The sequence below is a fragment of the Antennarius striatus genome, chromosome 13 (genome assembly GCF_040054535.1).
Source record: "Antennarius striatus isolate MH-2024 chromosome 13, ASM4005453v1, whole genome shotgun sequence".
In the NCBI taxonomy this organism is placed as follows: domain Eukaryota; kingdom Metazoa; phylum Chordata; class Actinopteri; order Lophiiformes; family Antennariidae; genus Antennarius; species Antennarius striatus.
In genome coordinates, this window is record NC_090788.1 from 19,504,201 (window position 1) to 19,520,983 (window position 16,783).

The 16,783-nt window shown below is 43.6% G+C and overlaps 3 protein-coding genes across 5 annotated transcripts; 1 reads left to right on the forward strand and 2 right to left on the reverse strand.

The window, feature by feature from the left end:
• The first annotated feature begins 384 nt into the window (after positions 1-384).
• LOC137606362 (uncharacterized) lies at positions 385-5,948 on the forward strand. 2 transcript variants are annotated; one of them, XR_011037847.1, is made up of 4 exons: positions 385-948; positions 2,087-2,392; positions 2,509-3,256; positions 3,919-5,948. XR_011037847.1 is itself a non-coding variant. In XM_068331599.1 (3 exons), exons 1-3 carry the CDS (start codon positions 634-636, stop codon positions 3,157-3,159), a joined length of 1,272 nt encoding a protein of 423 aa, XP_068187700.1. In that variant the 5' UTR covers positions 385-633; the 3' UTR covers positions 3,160-3,908. The 2 variants fall into 2 exon arrangements, 1 of the variants encoding a protein (XP_068187700.1); XM_068331599.1 differs by lacking the exon at positions 3,919-5,948 and having other exon boundaries at positions 2,509-3,908.
• Positions 5,949-6,090: 142 nt separating this feature from the next.
• Positions 6,091-9,308, reverse strand: LOC137606365 (15-hydroxyprostaglandin dehydrogenase [NAD(+)]-like). Its single transcript, XM_068331602.1, has 7 exons — positions 9,152-9,308; positions 8,119-8,242; positions 7,690-7,796; positions 7,479-7,575; positions 6,886-6,962; positions 6,552-6,709; positions 6,091-6,415 (listed from the first exon to the last, which is right to left on the reverse strand). The coding sequence occupies exons 1-7, from the start codon at positions 9,242-9,244 to the stop codon at positions 6,286-6,288; spliced, it is 786 nt and encodes a 261-aa protein (XP_068187703.1). The 5' UTR covers positions 9,245-9,308; the 3' UTR covers positions 6,091-6,285.
• A 384-nt stretch (positions 9,309-9,692) lies between these two features.
• LOC137606363 (15-hydroxyprostaglandin dehydrogenase [NAD(+)]-like) lies at positions 9,693-15,098 on the reverse strand. Of its 2 annotated transcripts, none has more exons than XM_068331601.1 (8): positions 14,951-15,098; positions 13,313-13,436; positions 12,941-13,047; positions 12,730-12,826; positions 11,612-11,688; positions 11,256-11,413; positions 10,978-11,117; positions 9,693-9,915 (listed from the first exon to the last, which is right to left on the reverse strand). In XM_068331601.1, exons 1-7 carry the CDS (start codon positions 15,041-15,043, stop codon positions 10,988-10,990), a joined length of 786 nt encoding a protein of 261 aa, XP_068187702.1. In that variant the 5' UTR covers positions 15,044-15,098; the 3' UTR covers positions 9,693-9,915; positions 10,978-10,987. The 2 variants fall into 2 exon arrangements, with proteins under 2 accessions (XP_068187702.1, XP_068187701.1); XM_068331600.1 differs by having other exon boundaries at positions 10,972-11,117.
• Positions 15,099-16,783: the final 1,685 nt, after the last annotated feature.

Genomic DNA, 16,783 nt, shown 5'->3' on the forward strand with positions numbered 1-16,783 from the left:
TTTATTAAACACTGTCACACTGCTGAAATGTTAACTTTTATTTTTTATGGGATAGCATTGACACTTAGATAAGCTTTCAACCTTTGGCAGCAGTACAAAAAAACAAAAAAAAACAGAGACAATGATGAGCCATGAATCTAAGGCTTGTTCCCAGATTCATTTTAGTATTTAAAATCATTACAGAGTCTGAAATTTTATCAAATGCTAAGCCTAACCAGGACAAACTAAAAGAATATAATATCTACAACAATATCAGTGTTTCAAAAAATATATACTGTATATGCACGATTGTGTCATATGAAAAAAGAACATTATTAACCTTTGAAATTGACAAAATTTGGAAGTTTTAGACTCAGGTAGTACCTTCAGCTGGTGTAGATATGCGACTGTGAACGGTGACCCTTCACACCCAAAGCTTCCTCTTCGTGTGGCCTGTGGGGGGAGGTGGGTGGGAACCAAAGAGAGACTCATGACCCAGAGTCTCAACCCAACTCAACCCAGATGTTTTAAGTTGTAACATTTGAGCAGCAAGAGCTGGTTGGACTGAAAACATCCCAACTGGGGCGAACAAACACAGATAAGAAGCATAGCTGCAGACACACACCGGCGCTCACCGACCAGACAGACCCAACCATGATCCTGACCGGTCAGGGGATGTGCCTCCCTTCTCCATCCACCATCCAGGAGCTGTTCTTCGTGGCTCGAGACGCCAACATCATCCCGGACATCTCTCTGGACCCGGTCCTCACCACCTACCTGTCTCTGGACTCCTCGGCGGCGCTGCGGCACCATTACGCCTTCTCACAGAGAAGCATGACCCTGGAGCAGCAGTCTGAGTTCAGACTGAACCTGACGAACAGGGTGGGAGGAAGCAGCAGAGTCATCCACGGGGGGATCGGGGTCGTCGCTCTGGCTCTGTCCATGCTCTTCGACCAGGTCGCCCTACAAGTACGTAAAGCTCTTTGGTTTCATGTCAATGTTGTCCCCAATCCGCCAGGGAGGTGACGATCTCCCCAGGGTGGGTCATTTTTAGTAGGATTACACAACAATAGACAAGTTTTTATTTTCTTTAACACTACAGATAGTCATCGCTGGCCTTCCATCTACTAGTGGTAAACTACCTCGTGGGTATAGAAATAAGTCTGTAGGAGAATTAGAGGCACCAGGCGCACCAGAGAACAACCCATAAAATCATAAGGAGAAGAGTTTTCTGACTTTTTTGACCATCACTCAAACCCTCAGTTCTTACTGGATTTTCAGAACATTTTAATGAAAATGGAGCAGAGGTTTCTCCTCCAAGTTCCCCTCAATTGTTTATAAACTGAACATTTCCTGGTTGGTCTTTTCATCCACTTCTGAAATCCATGTGTTTAACATCTGCTCTGATACGACACACTGACGACATGTGAGCTGGTTCTTATTTCCTGTTCTATTTTGTCAGTTTCTGACCTTTTTTTTTTTTACCTCTGAACTAGGAATAGCTTTTTTCTTAAACCCCTTAATGTCCCTGTCCTGGATTCCTGTGCCTGAATCCATGATATACAACATTGAGTCCTGTTTGTGGAGTGAGGGGCCCCTGGCTGATCCAGTGTTGTCCACTTGAGCACTACTCTGGGACAATGACCAACAAGTTCTGTTCTTTTTTTACTTATTTCTAGAGAAACGTACATAAGAAATTCAGAAATGTTGCACCAACAGTTTGATTCTCAGTTTGAGGTTGGTGTGGGGTCAGTTTTTGACTGCTTAAAGTACAGAATGTCTAAAAAATTTTCTTCTTGTCCCGTTAGGGATCGCCACAGTGTGTTATCCTTCTTCCATTTTAGATGATTGCTCATATTTGTTTGGCAAAGTTTTTTATGCTGGATGCCCTTCCAGCCACAGCCTTCTACATTTATCTCGGCTTGGGACCAGGTTTGCATTGACTCTGCCTTGTGCCCTCGTGGAGGGTTTGTGCTGCCAGGTTCAGCACCCAGTGTATGCGCTCTACCACTGAGCTACATCCCCTGCCTAAAAGTACAGAATGCTTATCAAATCAAAAGTCAACACAAACAGACACCTTGAATTCAGATGTACAAACTCCCTCCAGGTCCGAGGGCAGGAATCAGCAGAGGCGAATGAATCATCTCCTCAGAGACCCCAGGCTAAGATGATTTTTGGCATTAGCAGTTCATCCAGGATAGGCTGGATCATCCAAAGCTACCTCCACCTGTTGCCCACCATCACCAACAACCAGGATGAGATGGCGGAAAACACAGAGCTGTTTGACGATTTGCTGACACTGGAGCTGCTGGATCATTACGAGAGAATGACCAACAAGAAGAGAATGAGTTCAGTGTCCATGCAGCAGTGGCTGGTGGGAGCTGCATTTCATGTACACCTGAGAATTCACCAGGTAAGACAGAGTCACGAATGCTGAAGGCTCTGGATGAGCATGGAGGCGTGGAGACGTCTGACGTGGATCTGTGTCCGGGGCCAAACTAGACTCTTCTGATCTCTGTATGCCAACAGGTTCGTCTGGGTTCTGTTCCAGTGGGATCAGCGATGTCACTGCGCTGGTCCTATAAATCAGGATTATCGCGCCTCATCCAGGGCTATGCAGCCTACCTAAACCGAAACATTCGTGAGACTGCAGCTCCAGGACCCAGAAAAACCAGAACCAATGGACCAAGACAAGCTAACGCAGATAGCAGAACCAATCTGACCTGCTCAACTGAAGAAGGTCTGCTCAGTCCCGGGAACTCAACAGGTGGAATTAAAGAGTCGACCACACCGAGGAACGTCACCAGCAATATGTATAAACATAATGGATCAAGTGAAGACACTGGAACCACGGACCAAGAGGCGAAGAGTGAAGCCGCTGCCGACGGCAGAACGATGCTCAACTGTTCTTCTGGCTATAGCAATGAAGAGGAACTCGGTCTGCTGGTCATCGAACCAGGGAGGAGTGTGAGTCACCGCGTGCAGCATCATCCCTGCGAGTCTCCAGCCATTCAGGACGCTCTGGCGATTCGCATCATTAACACTCAGGACCTGGAGCAGAACAGGAACTTCTTCCGCTACGCTGAGAAAGTCTTCCGCGGCCTCCTGAGGCAGAGAGACAACTTTGAGCTGAATCAGACAGAGAACGTCCACCGTTCTTCACAGAGACAGAGCGTTTAGACATGAGACGCCCTCCACGAGCCATCAGCAGGACAACAGGAAGCACCTCTTACACCTCCTGCTGTGAGACACACACAAGTTTTACCAGATTCACTAGGTATGCTAGCAACTATCACATGTTCTTGAAGTTACAATTTTTTCCTTGCTGTAGCCAGAATCCCTAGTCCCTAATGTGTTACGAGATGTGAAAGGTACATCGGAATAAGTATGGATGAGGAAGTGAGTACAGGCAATACTTTACAATGCAGTCCCTTTGGAGACCTGACATTGGCGGCGGTGGCTGATGAATGGTTGATGAATGATGATGTTGGTGAGTCTGCAAAGACTAGGGGGTCATGAGGAGGTTGTCACATACATAACAGCAGCATGTATGACGTAGATTGTCAAAGATTAAAAAAAGATAGCAGCATGATAACATGCTAAAAATCTGTGTTGCCATGCTAATGGCTAGATGTGACCAAACGATCAGAACTGCCAATCACTGACAGCTGTAAGTGATGATAGCTGGAAAGTTAGACTGAGAGGCACAAAAAGGAAAATGAACCCTGACACAAATTTACAAAGGTTCAGTCTTCCTGACTGAATCGTTCCTCCTCTCTGCCACGTCTAGCATCAGGCTCTTCCAAACCAGATTTACAGGAAACACACTTGTAAAACTTCAGAATAAGTGCTCTTTATTGAAATGAAAATAACAGCTGTATTCATTCATTGGATTGTTGGATTGTCAATAAAGAATGACTCTACATGCACATTAACAAGTTTCTAGGCTTCAGATTAAACAGTCCAGAATCCCCAGGAATGATCCACACCAGAGGAATTCATACCTCCAGACCGTACAGAGGCAGCACTGAGCAGTCCTGGCAGGAAGGACCATCCTCCATTTGCAAAGACCCCCTGACTCCGACAAGGTACAGTCAGCTGCTGGCAAGGAAAGATCCTGGATGTATGCCTTTTAACCAAAATCCACTAGGACCCCTCTGGACGCCCCGGTAGAGACTCCACTGTTAGACGCCACTCGAGAGCCTGGTACCAGCTCTACTGGAGGCCACTGCAGAACCTACTAGATATCCGACTGGATGCCCTACTAGAGGCTACTAAAGGCCCTGCTAGAGATCCTGCTAAAAGCCTCACTAGAAACTCGGCTAGAGGTGTCTAATAAAGGTCCCTATAGAGGTGAGTACAAGCCCTGGGAGAGACTCTATAGAGGACTTGCTAGAAGCCCCACTGTTGGCCCATCTAGAGGTCCTACTAGAAGCCACTAGAGGTCTTGGCAGGGCCCTGTATGAAACCCTACTAGAGGCCCCCAGTAGAGAGCCCTCTAGATGCCATGACTTCTGGTATGGAAAAATTGTGAGTAACTGTATGGAGTTATTGCACCAGATTCATGCAGTTATGCAAGGTACACCAATACATCAATATAATTATTGTTGTTATGTTATTATTCATTGCTGTCATGGTTGAGAAACCCACTCATATGTCGTGAAATCTTATTCTCACAATGTTAGGTGTGTAGTTGTTGTTCTCCACCCACAGCTGTCTGGAATCAGTGTAAAACATCACAATAGTTTAAGCAGCATTTGTCCACCTCTGGTAGAATCACTGTCCTCTGTTAAATCAGCAGCAACATTAACTGATAATAAACAAAGTGATCATGTGATGCCCTGTTATGCAAACAAACTAGTGTCTTCAACTGTAACATTCCATAATAGTGCATTACACCCAACTGCTAAGGTGTGACCTTGATGACTGTGGTAGAGTTTAAATACCTGAACTCATTAGAACTAAGAGGACTCTGGGAGGTTCTTCAGACCACGAACATGATCCTGTGATCACATCCAACCTTCAGGACCTCTGTTAGTCAAAGTTGGCTGAGAAACGAGCGGAAACAAGTCTAATATTACACCTGTTGAATATTTGAATAGCAATAATTTTACCAAATAACCCACAACACTCAGCAGTTAAGTTTCACTTAAACTAAAACGCACCTCCAACCCCTGGAATCTAAGAGCCAATTCGTGATAAGCATGTCCACCTTAACGTCTAGCATCACTCAGTTTATTTGAAGAATGCGCTGCTGCATGAAGGAAGACATAAATCAGGTAAACTCACACTGTGGAAAACAAAATGATGTTTGTCCTGATCCTATTGAAAGAACCAGGATATTAATGACATGTGTTGGCCTTATTAGAGATGTTAGGGCTGGCTGTGGACCATGAAATACTGGTTCCAAAGACCAAAAAGTATGCGGGCCAGGCTGACGTCATTTTTTCCTGAAGCAGCAGCTGCCAAATGGGTGGAGAGTAAAACAAACAATTCAACAGTTTACTTGAGCTGTCTCGCCAGAATCTTTCTTAAGATCAGCTGAATACTTCTGATACTACATTATAAATATTCAATTCCTTCTTTGTGATAAACTGCAGAACAAAATCAGAACTATTCCTTACAATCTTCTCAAATTTTGGACCCAAAAACGTGGTCAGTATCAGCTAGATATCCTTAATATACAACAACATACAAACAAACATACAATAGATGCACACTAAACACATGTCAGTGGTTCCAGTAGAGCAGCCGGTTTGATCACTGTACCGTAACAAATTTACATTTTGGTCCATCTAAATATTTTCTGGGGATTAGCATCTCTAGTTTTTGTAAGTAAACTGTAATTTTTGAACGCTCCAATATTGTAGATGAGGCTCAAACAAGGTTTTGTATCAGGTGAGAAGTGAAGGAAGTCTCCACTTAAGAAACACAGCAGTATATTGAGACTGTTTTTGGTGAGGTCTGACATTTAGGAAGAATTCATCCCCCTTCATTTGCTCTACCCTCTATTCATTAACTTCATCCTTCATTCATTTACTTTGTTCCCCCCTTCATTTATTTAATCTCAGATACGCCAGCAGGACAGCCTGGATACAAAATAAAGGAAAACAGTTTGTACAAGTTTTTATGAAGTTCTTTTCACAAATCAGAAACACAAGTTCTTGACATGACACACAACAATCTCTTGCACAAAGATTTCAACTTGCTGCTTTGCTGGATAAACGAACAGATGACCTGAATGATAAACAACGTGACTCGTGGCTGCTCTGTTGATGGACAACACACACATCCACCTTCTCCATTCTAAGCCAGGAGCTCATTCATTGTGGGGAAAGTAACATATTTTTTTCCTTTTGGGGACACACAGATGGCCTCTCCATTCTTGGCGATGTCGGTTATCAGCTCCAGCATGGGCTCCACTGTCTCAGATACACTGAGGACACAAAGGACCTCTGTGAATTTATAGGTCTGTAGCGTCACATGGTTAGTGTCCCCTTCACGGGCTCATATCTGATTGGCTTTTCAATGCACTCAATTCAGAGAAATGTAGTTGATGGGTTCAGACTCACCTTAAGACCCCCAACTTGGCTAAAACCTGTTCGTTGTACTCATTCAACTTGGAGAACTGTCCCAGGTGAGATGGGATGTCGGAGAAGAGTTCAGTTTGGACAAACGTGGGGCAGAGTGCGTTGACTCTTATACCATAGCCTAACGCAGCAAAAGCAGCCTGGTGATAAAAATGTTGTAAAATATTGTGGACCTGTCAAAATAACTTCACTGTTAGCGTGTTAATCAGCCACGTGTCCAGTCAGGCTCTCGACCGTTGATCACACCAGGCCCAGGTCAGACATACAGACAGAAGAAGCCTACAAAGTTTCTTCATGAAAACACAAGCTTCCTCACCGCAGTACTCCGTGTGAAGCCAATCACCCCATGCTTGGTGGAAGTATAGACGGGCATGGACATCACAGGAAAGACACCTGCAGGACGGGAGAAGTTAGGGTTTCAGGTGTGAGGGTTAGGGTTAGGTTAGATTTAATTACAACGGCTGAGAGTCAGGCATAAGTTCCAGCCAGTACACCAGGAACAAATGAAACAGCTGGACATACGCCGTTCTCCTTCAGGATGGATACATGAATATTTTTCATAGCTCTTCTTCATTTTACTGCACAACCTCCCCAATAACAGGAAGAACCTCTAATAGCAGCAAAGCAGAAGTTCAGTCTCTGCCTCTTTGACTCTACCCTCTGCTAATAAAGGATGATGCATCAGTTCAGCCCTGATGACAGAAGGGTGAGCCAAGTAAAAGTCCATCCACCAAATGAGTGATTTATTAAAAGTGCAGGCCTAAAATGAACTGTTCCATCCAACAGTCTGAACTTAAAACAATCCTGACTCTTACACCTTCATGCAAGGTTATGGTATGCATCTGCAGATACATAAAGCTGACTAAAAACAAATGCTACTGCAATGAAGTCATGTGTGAATGTGGGTACCTGCAGCAGATGCTGTGTTGATGATCACCCCTCCTCGATCTCCATTCAACTTGCGCATGAGCTCTGTGGCCAAGTAGGTGCCCCTGATGACGGCCACCTGCAACACACAGGAGGCATTAGCTGAGAAGGTTCCTGTCTCTGGAGATGTCGGTATAGTGGTGCCATTTCCCTCATGGCGGGTGTGTGTGGGGCAGCTTGCTGCTCCTCTTACAAGGTTGATGGAGACGGTTTTCTCGAACAGAGCCTCGTTCAGGATGCCAGCGTTGTTGCACATGATGTCGATTCCTCCAAAGGTGTCGACTGTCTTCTGCAGGGAGTCTTTAGAGGAGATGTGGGTAACCGTTAGGGCACTTCACCTTAAAGTTCATGGCCTCGATTAAGGGCTTCAGCACCATTTTATTACAGCAGCACACATACGACATGATTGATTAATGATTATTCCCCTTTAATCTGGAAAAGAAAGGTAGATAAATAATTGTGATACGTTGTACATTTTGTTTGCTTGTGTGTCTGTCGTAACGTGTTTATCTGACCTGATTTTAAATGTAAATGGGGCATTGGTTAAAAAAAAAAGGTAAACTTGATCTACAATAAAGAGTTCATGATTAACTTCTACTGAAGCTGGACCGTTGTGTGTTACCTCTGAACTGCTCCTCTGACTCAACGTCACAGCGGACAAACAGAACTCGCTCTGGTCCAAACTGTTTCGACAGGACCTCCACTAAACTCTTTGCTGCGGTTTCGTTCACATCCAGGAGGGCGACCTGGACAGGACCAGAACACCTACCGTCAGACTCTCATGACCTCTTTAAAAGATGCTCGTCTTGTGACCTTGTGTCACCCAACAGTCACCCAGCAGTCATCTATCAAGATACCCAATAGTCAACTACCAGTCATCTATCAAGATACCCACCAGTCATCTATCAGTTTCCCAACAGTCACCCACAATGACATTTGAAAAACGTGTTTCATGTTGATTTGTAGTTCCTACTTTGGATCAAAGATTAAAATTTGCAGCATTATTGATGAGAGACACCTTCACTTGAAAAATGTTACATTCTTCAAACTTCACCCCTCCAGTTTGTGAGTACTGGTACTAGTAATAGCATTAGTAGAAGAAATAGTAGTAGAGGAAGAAACCACATTCACTTGTCCTGCATAGGGGAAATGATTTTTCCACTCTACCTGGTAATAATAGTCGTAGGAGTAGTAGTGGTAATAGTAGCAGCTATAAAAAAAAAAAAGTTATAGTAGTAATAGTGATAGTAATAGTAATTGGCTGTGGTAATAGTAATTAGCAGTAGTAATAGTAATAGTAGTAATAGTAATACTGATAGTAATAACAGTAGTAATAGTAATACTAATGGTAATAGTAATAGTAACAGTAGAAATAATAGTAATAGTAATTGCTAACTTTTTTCCTGTAACTCTGTGACTTTACAGGTTTCACTGACAGATTTCTGCTCTCCTGTTCACTTCCTACATGGTTTAACATGTTTTTTCTCCATGAATCTGAAGAACCAGCAGAGATCCAGATGGACCAGCCAACATCTGGATCTCTGCTGGTGAACACACACCACACAGTCCACACAACAGGAGTCCTACACACTGTCTGTGGTCGGGAGGGGTCCACACAGTCTGGATCCACGCAGTCCGTGGAGGACCAACTCTACCTTGGCTCCGTGTTGCAGGAGTAACTCGGTCATCGCCCTTCCGATCCCCATCGCCGCGCCGGTCACCGCCGCCACCTTCCCGGTCAGAGCCATGACTGCTGCTGGGCGGGAGGAGGGAGACGTCTGCGCCGCATTTAAAGAGGCTGGCGTGAGAGACGCCCACGGACACTAGTGACACGCCTCAGAGTGTCCGTCCATACCGTATATGAACGGAACCAGTCCCGTCCACTATACAGACACTCAGTGTCAGCTGGTGCTGTATGCCCTTGATTAGGGGGTATTTGTCTGTTAACAGAACCACCGGGTGTCTAGTGCTGGTGTTCACATCATCCACGCGTCGGAGAACACGTTCCATCCAGCCGCTTGACCTTCTTGCGGGTCACGGGTCACGGGTCTGCTGCACACGAGCAAAACGCGGGTTATACTCTGGATAAAATGCCAACTGATCGTGGGGCCCCACAAAAAGCCTGGAGGGCAGACATGGGTTAGTGTGAGGCAACAGCGCTCCCCACTGCGCCCGGGACGCAAAAACATTTTACCGTTGTCAGATTAGTGGACTCTTTTAATTTGTATTGCACATTTAAACACACAGCAGTTGGGTGAAAGTGCTTTACACGTTTAGCAGGGAGGGAAAAACAGTATTGATGCTTTGACAACACAAAACACTCAGGAGTTGGGGGCTCCTACAGAGAGCCCTCTGTCCCCTCTGGTGCTTCAGCATGTCGGTGGGATCTGGGATGGCCATGAGATGTTCCACTGTGGACCTGAGTGACACAGAAGAGGAGTATAGAAGGGGCACCATAAAGTGCTTTAATCACAAAAAGAACAACTTTAACACTAGACCTGTGTAAAGTGGATTGAGGTCATCTAGACGGGAGCTAATAAAAGCATGTTTGACTGTTTCAAAGTCTATTAAGAGGATAAAAAGTGCATCAGTTTAGCTATTGTTCTAAACTGATTAAAACTAACTTGGACAGCAGAGCTGACTTGTTTGTTAAAGTTTATATAGCTCTCAAAGAGAACCCCCAGGTTTCCGATCCTGTCTATAGATGTTATAACCAGTGATCAAGGGCTTTGCTCAACTTGTGTGTACAGTTAGATGATCCAAATAACATCATCTCGGAGTTTCTGGTGTTCAACTAGAGGAGGTTTGCTGTCATCCAGAATTTAATGACGTCCAAACAGCTGAGAAGTGTGTGTTTCCAGGGAAGATGAGTCAGTACAGTGGTGTAGGAGATACAGCTACTACCATCACAAAGGTATAAATCACTGCCTTATTATTTTAATATATCATTTCTTGATTTATTACTTGAGTCACATCATCCTTTGATATTTACCTGACATGTATACTATGACTATATCAGATTGTTTTGCCTAAACTTCATTATTTTGCTCACATTGACTTACAAATCAATATGAGCATGTACAAAATATATTTATATATGAAATATAAAACACAGAATATAATTACTTAACTGTCACCATTACAAGGCTGTTAAGTTTACGTCATGCTTTTGATGCATGACATATCAAAAATGACCTGAGTTTTGATGTTTTGTTTAATAGAATTATCTTGTGCTAAATTAATATCATTCAGTATTCTTTTTGATCATCTTACATCCTTATTTAATGTTGTCCTTGCTTACATTTGATTTCTTGTATTTCTACCCCTTCTCACGCGCAACATAGGTCAAAAATAACCCATAATTATTTTCATTTATTTCATGTATGGATGAATTACTCCATGATATATCATGTATTTAAACTTTAACCAGTGTTCAGTAAATAAGAATGTTAAGTCTTAGGCAGTCACTACACACCTCTACCTTCTCCATTCTAAGTCAGGAGCTCCATCAATGTGGGAAAGGTAGCATATTTTTTTCCTTTTGGGGACACACAGATGGCCTCTCCATTCTTGGTGATGTCAGTTATCAGCTCCAGGATGGGCTCCACTGTCTCAGATACACTGAGGACACAAAGGACCTCTGTGAATTTGTAGGTCTGTAGCGTCACATGGTTAGTGTCCCCTTCACGGGCTCATATGTGATTGGCTATTCAATGCCCTCAATTCAGAGATAAATATAGTTGATGGGTTCAGACTCACCTTAAAAGCCCCAACTGGGCTAATAACTGTTGGTTGTGCTCATCCAGTTTGGAGAACTGTCCCAGGCGAGATGGGATGTCGGAGAAGAGTTCAGTTTGGACAAACGTGGGGCAGAGTGCGTTGACTCTTATACCATAGCCTAACGCAGCAAAAGCAGCCTGGTGATAAAAATGTTGTAAAATATTGTTTTATACAAATACCCAGTGGTGGACCTGTCAAAATAACTTCACTGTTAGCGTGTTAATCAGCCACGTGTCCAGTCAGGCTCTCGACCGTTGATCACACCGGGCCCAGGTCAGACATACAGACAGAAGAAGCCTACAAAGTTTTCTTCATGAAAACACAAGCTTCCTCACCGCAGTACTCCGTGTGAAGCCAATCACCCCATGCTTGGTGGAAGTATAGATGGGTATGGACATCAGAGGAAAGATACCTGCAAGATGGGAGAAGTTAGGATTTCAGGTGTGAGGGTTAGGGTTAGGTTAGATTTAATTACAACGGCTGAGAGTCAGGCATAAGTTCCAGCCAGAACACCAGGAACAAATGAAACAGCTGGACATACGCCGTTCTCCTTCAGGATGGATACATGAATATTTTTCATAGCTCTTCTTCATTTTACTGCACAACCTCCCCGATAACAGGAAGAACCTCTAATAGCAGCAAAGCAGAACTTCATTGACTCTACCCTCTGCCAATAAAGGATGTTGCATCAGTTCAGCCTTGATGACAGATGGGTGAGCCAAGTAAAAGTCCATCCATCAAATCCAATCCAATCCAATCTTTATTTGTTAAGCACTTTACAACAACCACAGTCGACTAAAGTGCTGCACAGACGAATAAAAAAAACCCAAAACATTATAGATAAAAGACAAAATGGCTCAAATATTATAAGTCAAATAAATTAATCAAAAACATAAAACATGGATAAAAGCAATCAGAGCAATAAAATAAAATAAAATCCATTGTCCATCTAGATGTTAAAAGCCAAGGAGAAGAGGTAGGTTTCCACAAGCTATTTAAAAACAGACAGAGAAGAGGCCTGTCTGATTTGCTGAGGCAGATTATTCCGTAATTTAGGAGCCACAACAGCAAAGGCATGGTCCCCTCTGAGCATCCGTTTGGTTTTGGGCACACTCAGAAGAAGCTGATCAGCTGACCTGAGAGAGCGAGCAGGTATGTAAGGGAGTAGAAGCTCAGAGAGGTAGGGCGGGGCAAGTGCATTTAGGGATTTAAAAGTAAATAAAAGAATTTTGAAATGGATTCTAAAATGTATGGTTAGCCAGTGGAGTGACGCTAAAATGGGGTGATTTATTAAAAGTGCAGGCCCAAAATGAACTGTTCCATCCAGCAGTCTGAACTTCAAACGATCCTGACTCTTACACCTTCGTGTAAGGTCATGGTATACACCTGCAGATACAAAAAGTTGACTAAAAACAAATGCTACTGCAATAAAGTCATGTGTGAATGTGAGTACCTGTAATGGATGCTGTGTTGATGATCACCCCTCCTCGATCTCCATTCAACTTGCGCATGAGCTCTGTGGCCAAGTAGGTGCCCCTGATGACGGCCACCTGCAACACACAGGAGGCATTAGCTGAGAAGGTTCCTGTCTCTGGAGATGTCGGTATAGTGGTGCCATTTCCCTCATGGCGGGTGTGTGTGGGGCAGCTTGCTGCTCCTCTTACAAGGTTGATGGAGACGGTTTTCTCCAGCAGAGCCTCGTTCAGGATGCCAGCGTTGTTGCACATGATGTCGATTCCTCCAAAGGTGTCGACTGTCTTCTGCAGGGAGTCTTTAGAGGAGATGTGGGTAGCCGTTAGGGCACTTCACCTTAAAGTTCATGGCCTCGATTAAGGGCTTCAGCACCATTTTATTACAGCAGCACACATACGACATGATTAGTTAATGATTATTCCCCTTTAATCTGGAAAAGAAAGGTAGATAAATAATCGTGATACGTTGTACATTTTGTGTTTGATTGTGTCTGTCGTAACGTGTTTATCTGTAATAAAGAGTTCATGATTAACTTCTACTGAAGCTGGACCGTTGTGTGTTACCTCTGAACTGCTCCTCTGACTCAACGTCACAGCGGACAAACAGAACTCGCTCTGGTCCAAACTGTTTGGCCAGGACCTCCATTAAACTCTTTGCTGCGGTTTCGTTCACATCTAGGAGGGCGACCTGGACAGGACCAGAACACCTACCGTTAGACTCTCATGACCTCTTTAAAAGATGCTCGTCTTGTGACCTTGTGTCACCCAACAGTCACCCAGCAGATCTATCAGTTACCCAACAGTCACCCACCAGTCATCTATCAAGATACCCACAATTATCCTGAGAGATGACTGGCAGGTAACTATCAGTTACCCAACAGTCACCTACCAGTCATCTATCAGTTACCTAATAGTCACTCACCAATGACATTTGAAAGACGTGTTTAGTGTTGATTTTTAGAGACTACTTTGGACCAAAGATTAAAATTTGTAGCATCATTGATGAGAGAAACCTTCGCTTGAAAAATGTTACCTTCTTCCAAACTTCATTCCTTCAGTTTGTGAGTACTGGTACTAGTAATAGCATTAGTAGAAGAAATAGTAGTAGAGGAAGAACAAACCACGTTCATTTGTCCTGCATAGGGGAAATGATTTTTCCACTCTAGTCATCATTTGTTATTGTAATCATCTCATGGCAGTAGTGTTTCTGACTGGGTTGTTCAACAGGATCTTAAATGGTGAGGAATGGAGGAGAAGTGTGCTGGTGCCCATTTTTAAGAACAAAGGAGATGTGCAGAGTTGTGGCAACTACAGAGGAATAAAGCTGATGAGCCATACAATGAAGTTATGGGAGAGAGTAGTGGAAGCTAGACGAAGGGCAGAAGTGAGCATCTGTGAGCAGCAGTATGGTTTCATGCCAAAAAGGAGTACTACGGATGCAGTATTTGCTTTGAGGATGTTGAAAGAGAAGTATAGAGAAGGCTACAGGGAGCTGCATTGTGTTTTAGTAGATCTGGAGAAAGCTTATGACAGTAGAAGTAGTATGAGCAGTAGTGGTAATAGTAGTAGCCATAGGAAGCTAGTTATGGTAGTAGTGGTAGTAATAATGATAGTAATAGTAATTAGCAGTGGTAACAGTGATTTTCATTAGTAATAGTAATAGCAATAGTAGTACTGTAATAGTGATAAAAGTGGTAATTCCGATGGTAATAGAAGCAATAATAGTAATTAGCCGTAGTAATAGTATTAATAGTAATAGTAGTAGTAGTAATAGCAATATTAATAGTAATAGCAGTAATAATAGTCATACTAATGGTAATAGTTAGAGTAATAGTAGTAAAACAGTAATAGTAGTAATTGTAAGAGTAATAGCAGTAGTAATAGTAATACTAATGGTAATAGTAATAGTAACAGTAGAAATAATAGTAATAGTAATTGCTAACTTTTTTCCTGTAACTCTGTGACTTTACAGGTTTCACTGACAGATTTCTGCTCTCCTGTTCACTTCCTACATGGTTTAACATGTTTTTTCTCCATGAATCTGAAGAACCAGCAGAGATCCAGATGGACCAGCCAACATCTGGATCTCTGCTGGAGAACACACACCACAGAGTCCACACAACAGGAGTCCTACACACTGTCTGTGGTCGGGAGGGGTCCACACAGTCTGGATCCACGCAGTCCGTGGAGGACCAACTCTACCTTGGCTCCGTGTTGCAGGAGTAACTCGGTCATCGCCCTTCCGATCCCCATCGCCGCGCCGGTCACCGCCGCCACCTTCCCGGTCAGAGCCATGACTGCTGCTGGGCGGGAGGAGGGAGACGTCTGCGCCGCATTTAAAGAGGCTGGCGTGAGAGACGCCCACGGACACTAGTGACACGCCTCAGAGTGACCGTCCATACCGTATATGAACGGAACCAGTCCCGTCCACTATACAGACACTCGGTGTCAGCTGGTGCTATATGCCCTTGATGAGGGGGTATTTGTCTGTTAACAGAACCACCGGGTATCTATCTATCAAACTTGCTGAATACGGGCGTAAGGCGGGCTACACCCTGGATAAGATGCCAGCTGATCGTGGGGCCCCACCAAAAAAACCAAAAAGCCCCCACCAACAAAAAAAGTTAGTGGGGACTGGATGTGGGGGGGGGGGCAGACATGGGTTAGTGTGAGGCAACAGCGCTCCCCACTGCGCCCGGGACGCAAAAACATTTTAGCGTTGTCAGATTAGTGGACTCTTTTAATTTGCATGTCGGTGGGATCTGGGATGGCCATGAGATGTTCCACTGTGGACCTGAGTGACACAGAAGAGGAGTATAGAAGGGGCACCATAAAGTGCTTTAACCTGTGTAAAGTGGGTTGAGGTCATCTAGACGGGAGCTAATAAAAGCATGTTTGACTGTTTCAAAGTCTAGATAAACAAAAAAGTGCGTCAGTTTAGCTATTGTTCTAATCTGATTAAAACTACCTTGGACAACAGAGCTGACTAGTTTGATAAAATTTATATAGCTCTCAAAGAGAACCCCCAGGTTTCTGATCCTGTCTATAAATGTTATAACCAGTGATCAAGGGCTTTGCTCAACTTGTGTGTACAGTTAGATGATCCAAAAAACATCATCTCAGGGTTTCTGGTGTTCAACTAGAGGAGGTTTGCTGTCACCCAGAATTTAATGACGTCCAAACAGCTGAGAAGTGTGTGTTTCCAGGGAAGATGAGTCAGTACAGTGGTGTAGGAGATTGTAATTGCCAGTGTTTGTTCGTTTGTTCATTTACCAATCCATCCACCAAATATCATCACAACCGTTGCAGATAGAAAGATGAAACAAAAAGCACATTACTCAGGCAGGAGAGGCGATGAAAATGAGATGATGACCTTGACCTGGAGAAAACTAGGTTAAGGGTACATTTCAACTTTTGTACACTCAGGAACCAGATAAGATAGAAAGACGACGGAGAAAGCCAGTGTGAGTAAGACCATGGACCAAAGCTAGTGCTTTGATCTATAACAGTAGGTCAGAGCACTATCTTTGATCTTTGACCTATTCAAGTAGGTCAGGGTAAAATTTTGAATTCAGTGGTGTCGCGGGATGTTGCAGCCTTTGTTCTAGTCTATCCTGAGATATTTTTGCACATATCTCAGGAGCTAGATAAGATAGAAAGACAAAACAAAAGGCGTTATATTCGGGACGGTAGGGGGATGAAAATTGGATCACAACATTGACCTTGAAAAACTAGGTCAAGGTCACATTTTAACTTTTATCCCTTTTTAGGTACACATCTAATGCCCAGTTACATGTTGGATCATTAGTCTTTTGTTAAATGACCCTGACCTATGAAAGTAGGTCAGGGTAAAGTTTTGAATTCAGGGGGGGTCACGGGATGTTGCAGTTTCTGACTGCCTTGTTTCATGTTGTCCTTGCCTATGTTTTGATTTAAAACTCTTTCTGTATTTCTACCCTTCTCACGCACAACATGGGTCAAAAATAACCCTTATCTATTTTCTGTTATTTCCTGTAAGGCTGAATGCCTTCATGA

Excerpts from the sequence above, each read along its gene's own strand:
- LOC137606363 (XM_068331601.1), bottom strand. The coding sequence starts at position 15,043 with ATGGCTCTGACCGGGAAGGTGGCGGCGGTGACCGGCGCGGCGATGGGG. Across the intron at positions 13,437-14,950 it reads TCCTGCAACACGGAGCCAAG|GTCGCCCTCCTAGATGTGAA; the intron begins GTAGAGTTGGTC and ends GGTCCTGTCCAG. Across the intron at positions 13,048-13,312 it reads GTCAGAGGAGCAGTTCAGAG|ACTCCCTGCAGAAGACAGTC; the intron begins GTAACACACAAC and ends TCTCCTCTAAAG.
- LOC137606362 (XM_068331599.1), top strand. The coding sequence starts at position 634 with ATGATCCTGACCGGTCAGGGGATGTGCCTCCCTTCTCCATCCACCATC. Across the intron at positions 949-2,086 it reads TCGACCAGGTCGCCCTACAA|GTCCGAGGGCAGGAATCAGC; the intron begins GTACGTAAAGCT and ends AACTCCCTCCAG. Across the intron at positions 2,393-2,508 it reads TACACCTGAGAATTCACCAG|GTTCGTCTGGGTTCTGTTCC; the intron begins GTAAGACAGAGT and ends GTATGCCAACAG.
- LOC137606365 (XM_068331602.1), bottom strand. The coding sequence starts at position 9,244 with ATGGCTCTGACCGGGAAGGTGGCGGCGGTGACCGGCGCGGCGATGGGG. Across the intron at positions 7,576-7,689 it reads AAACCGTCTCCATCAACCTT|GTGGCCGTCATCAGGGGCAC; the intron begins GTAAGAGGAGCA and ends TGTGTGTTGCAG. Across the intron at positions 6,710-6,885 it reads GCTTCACACGGAGTACTGCG|GCTGCTTTTGCTGCGTTAGG; the intron begins GTGAGGAAGCTT and ends TTTTATCACCAG.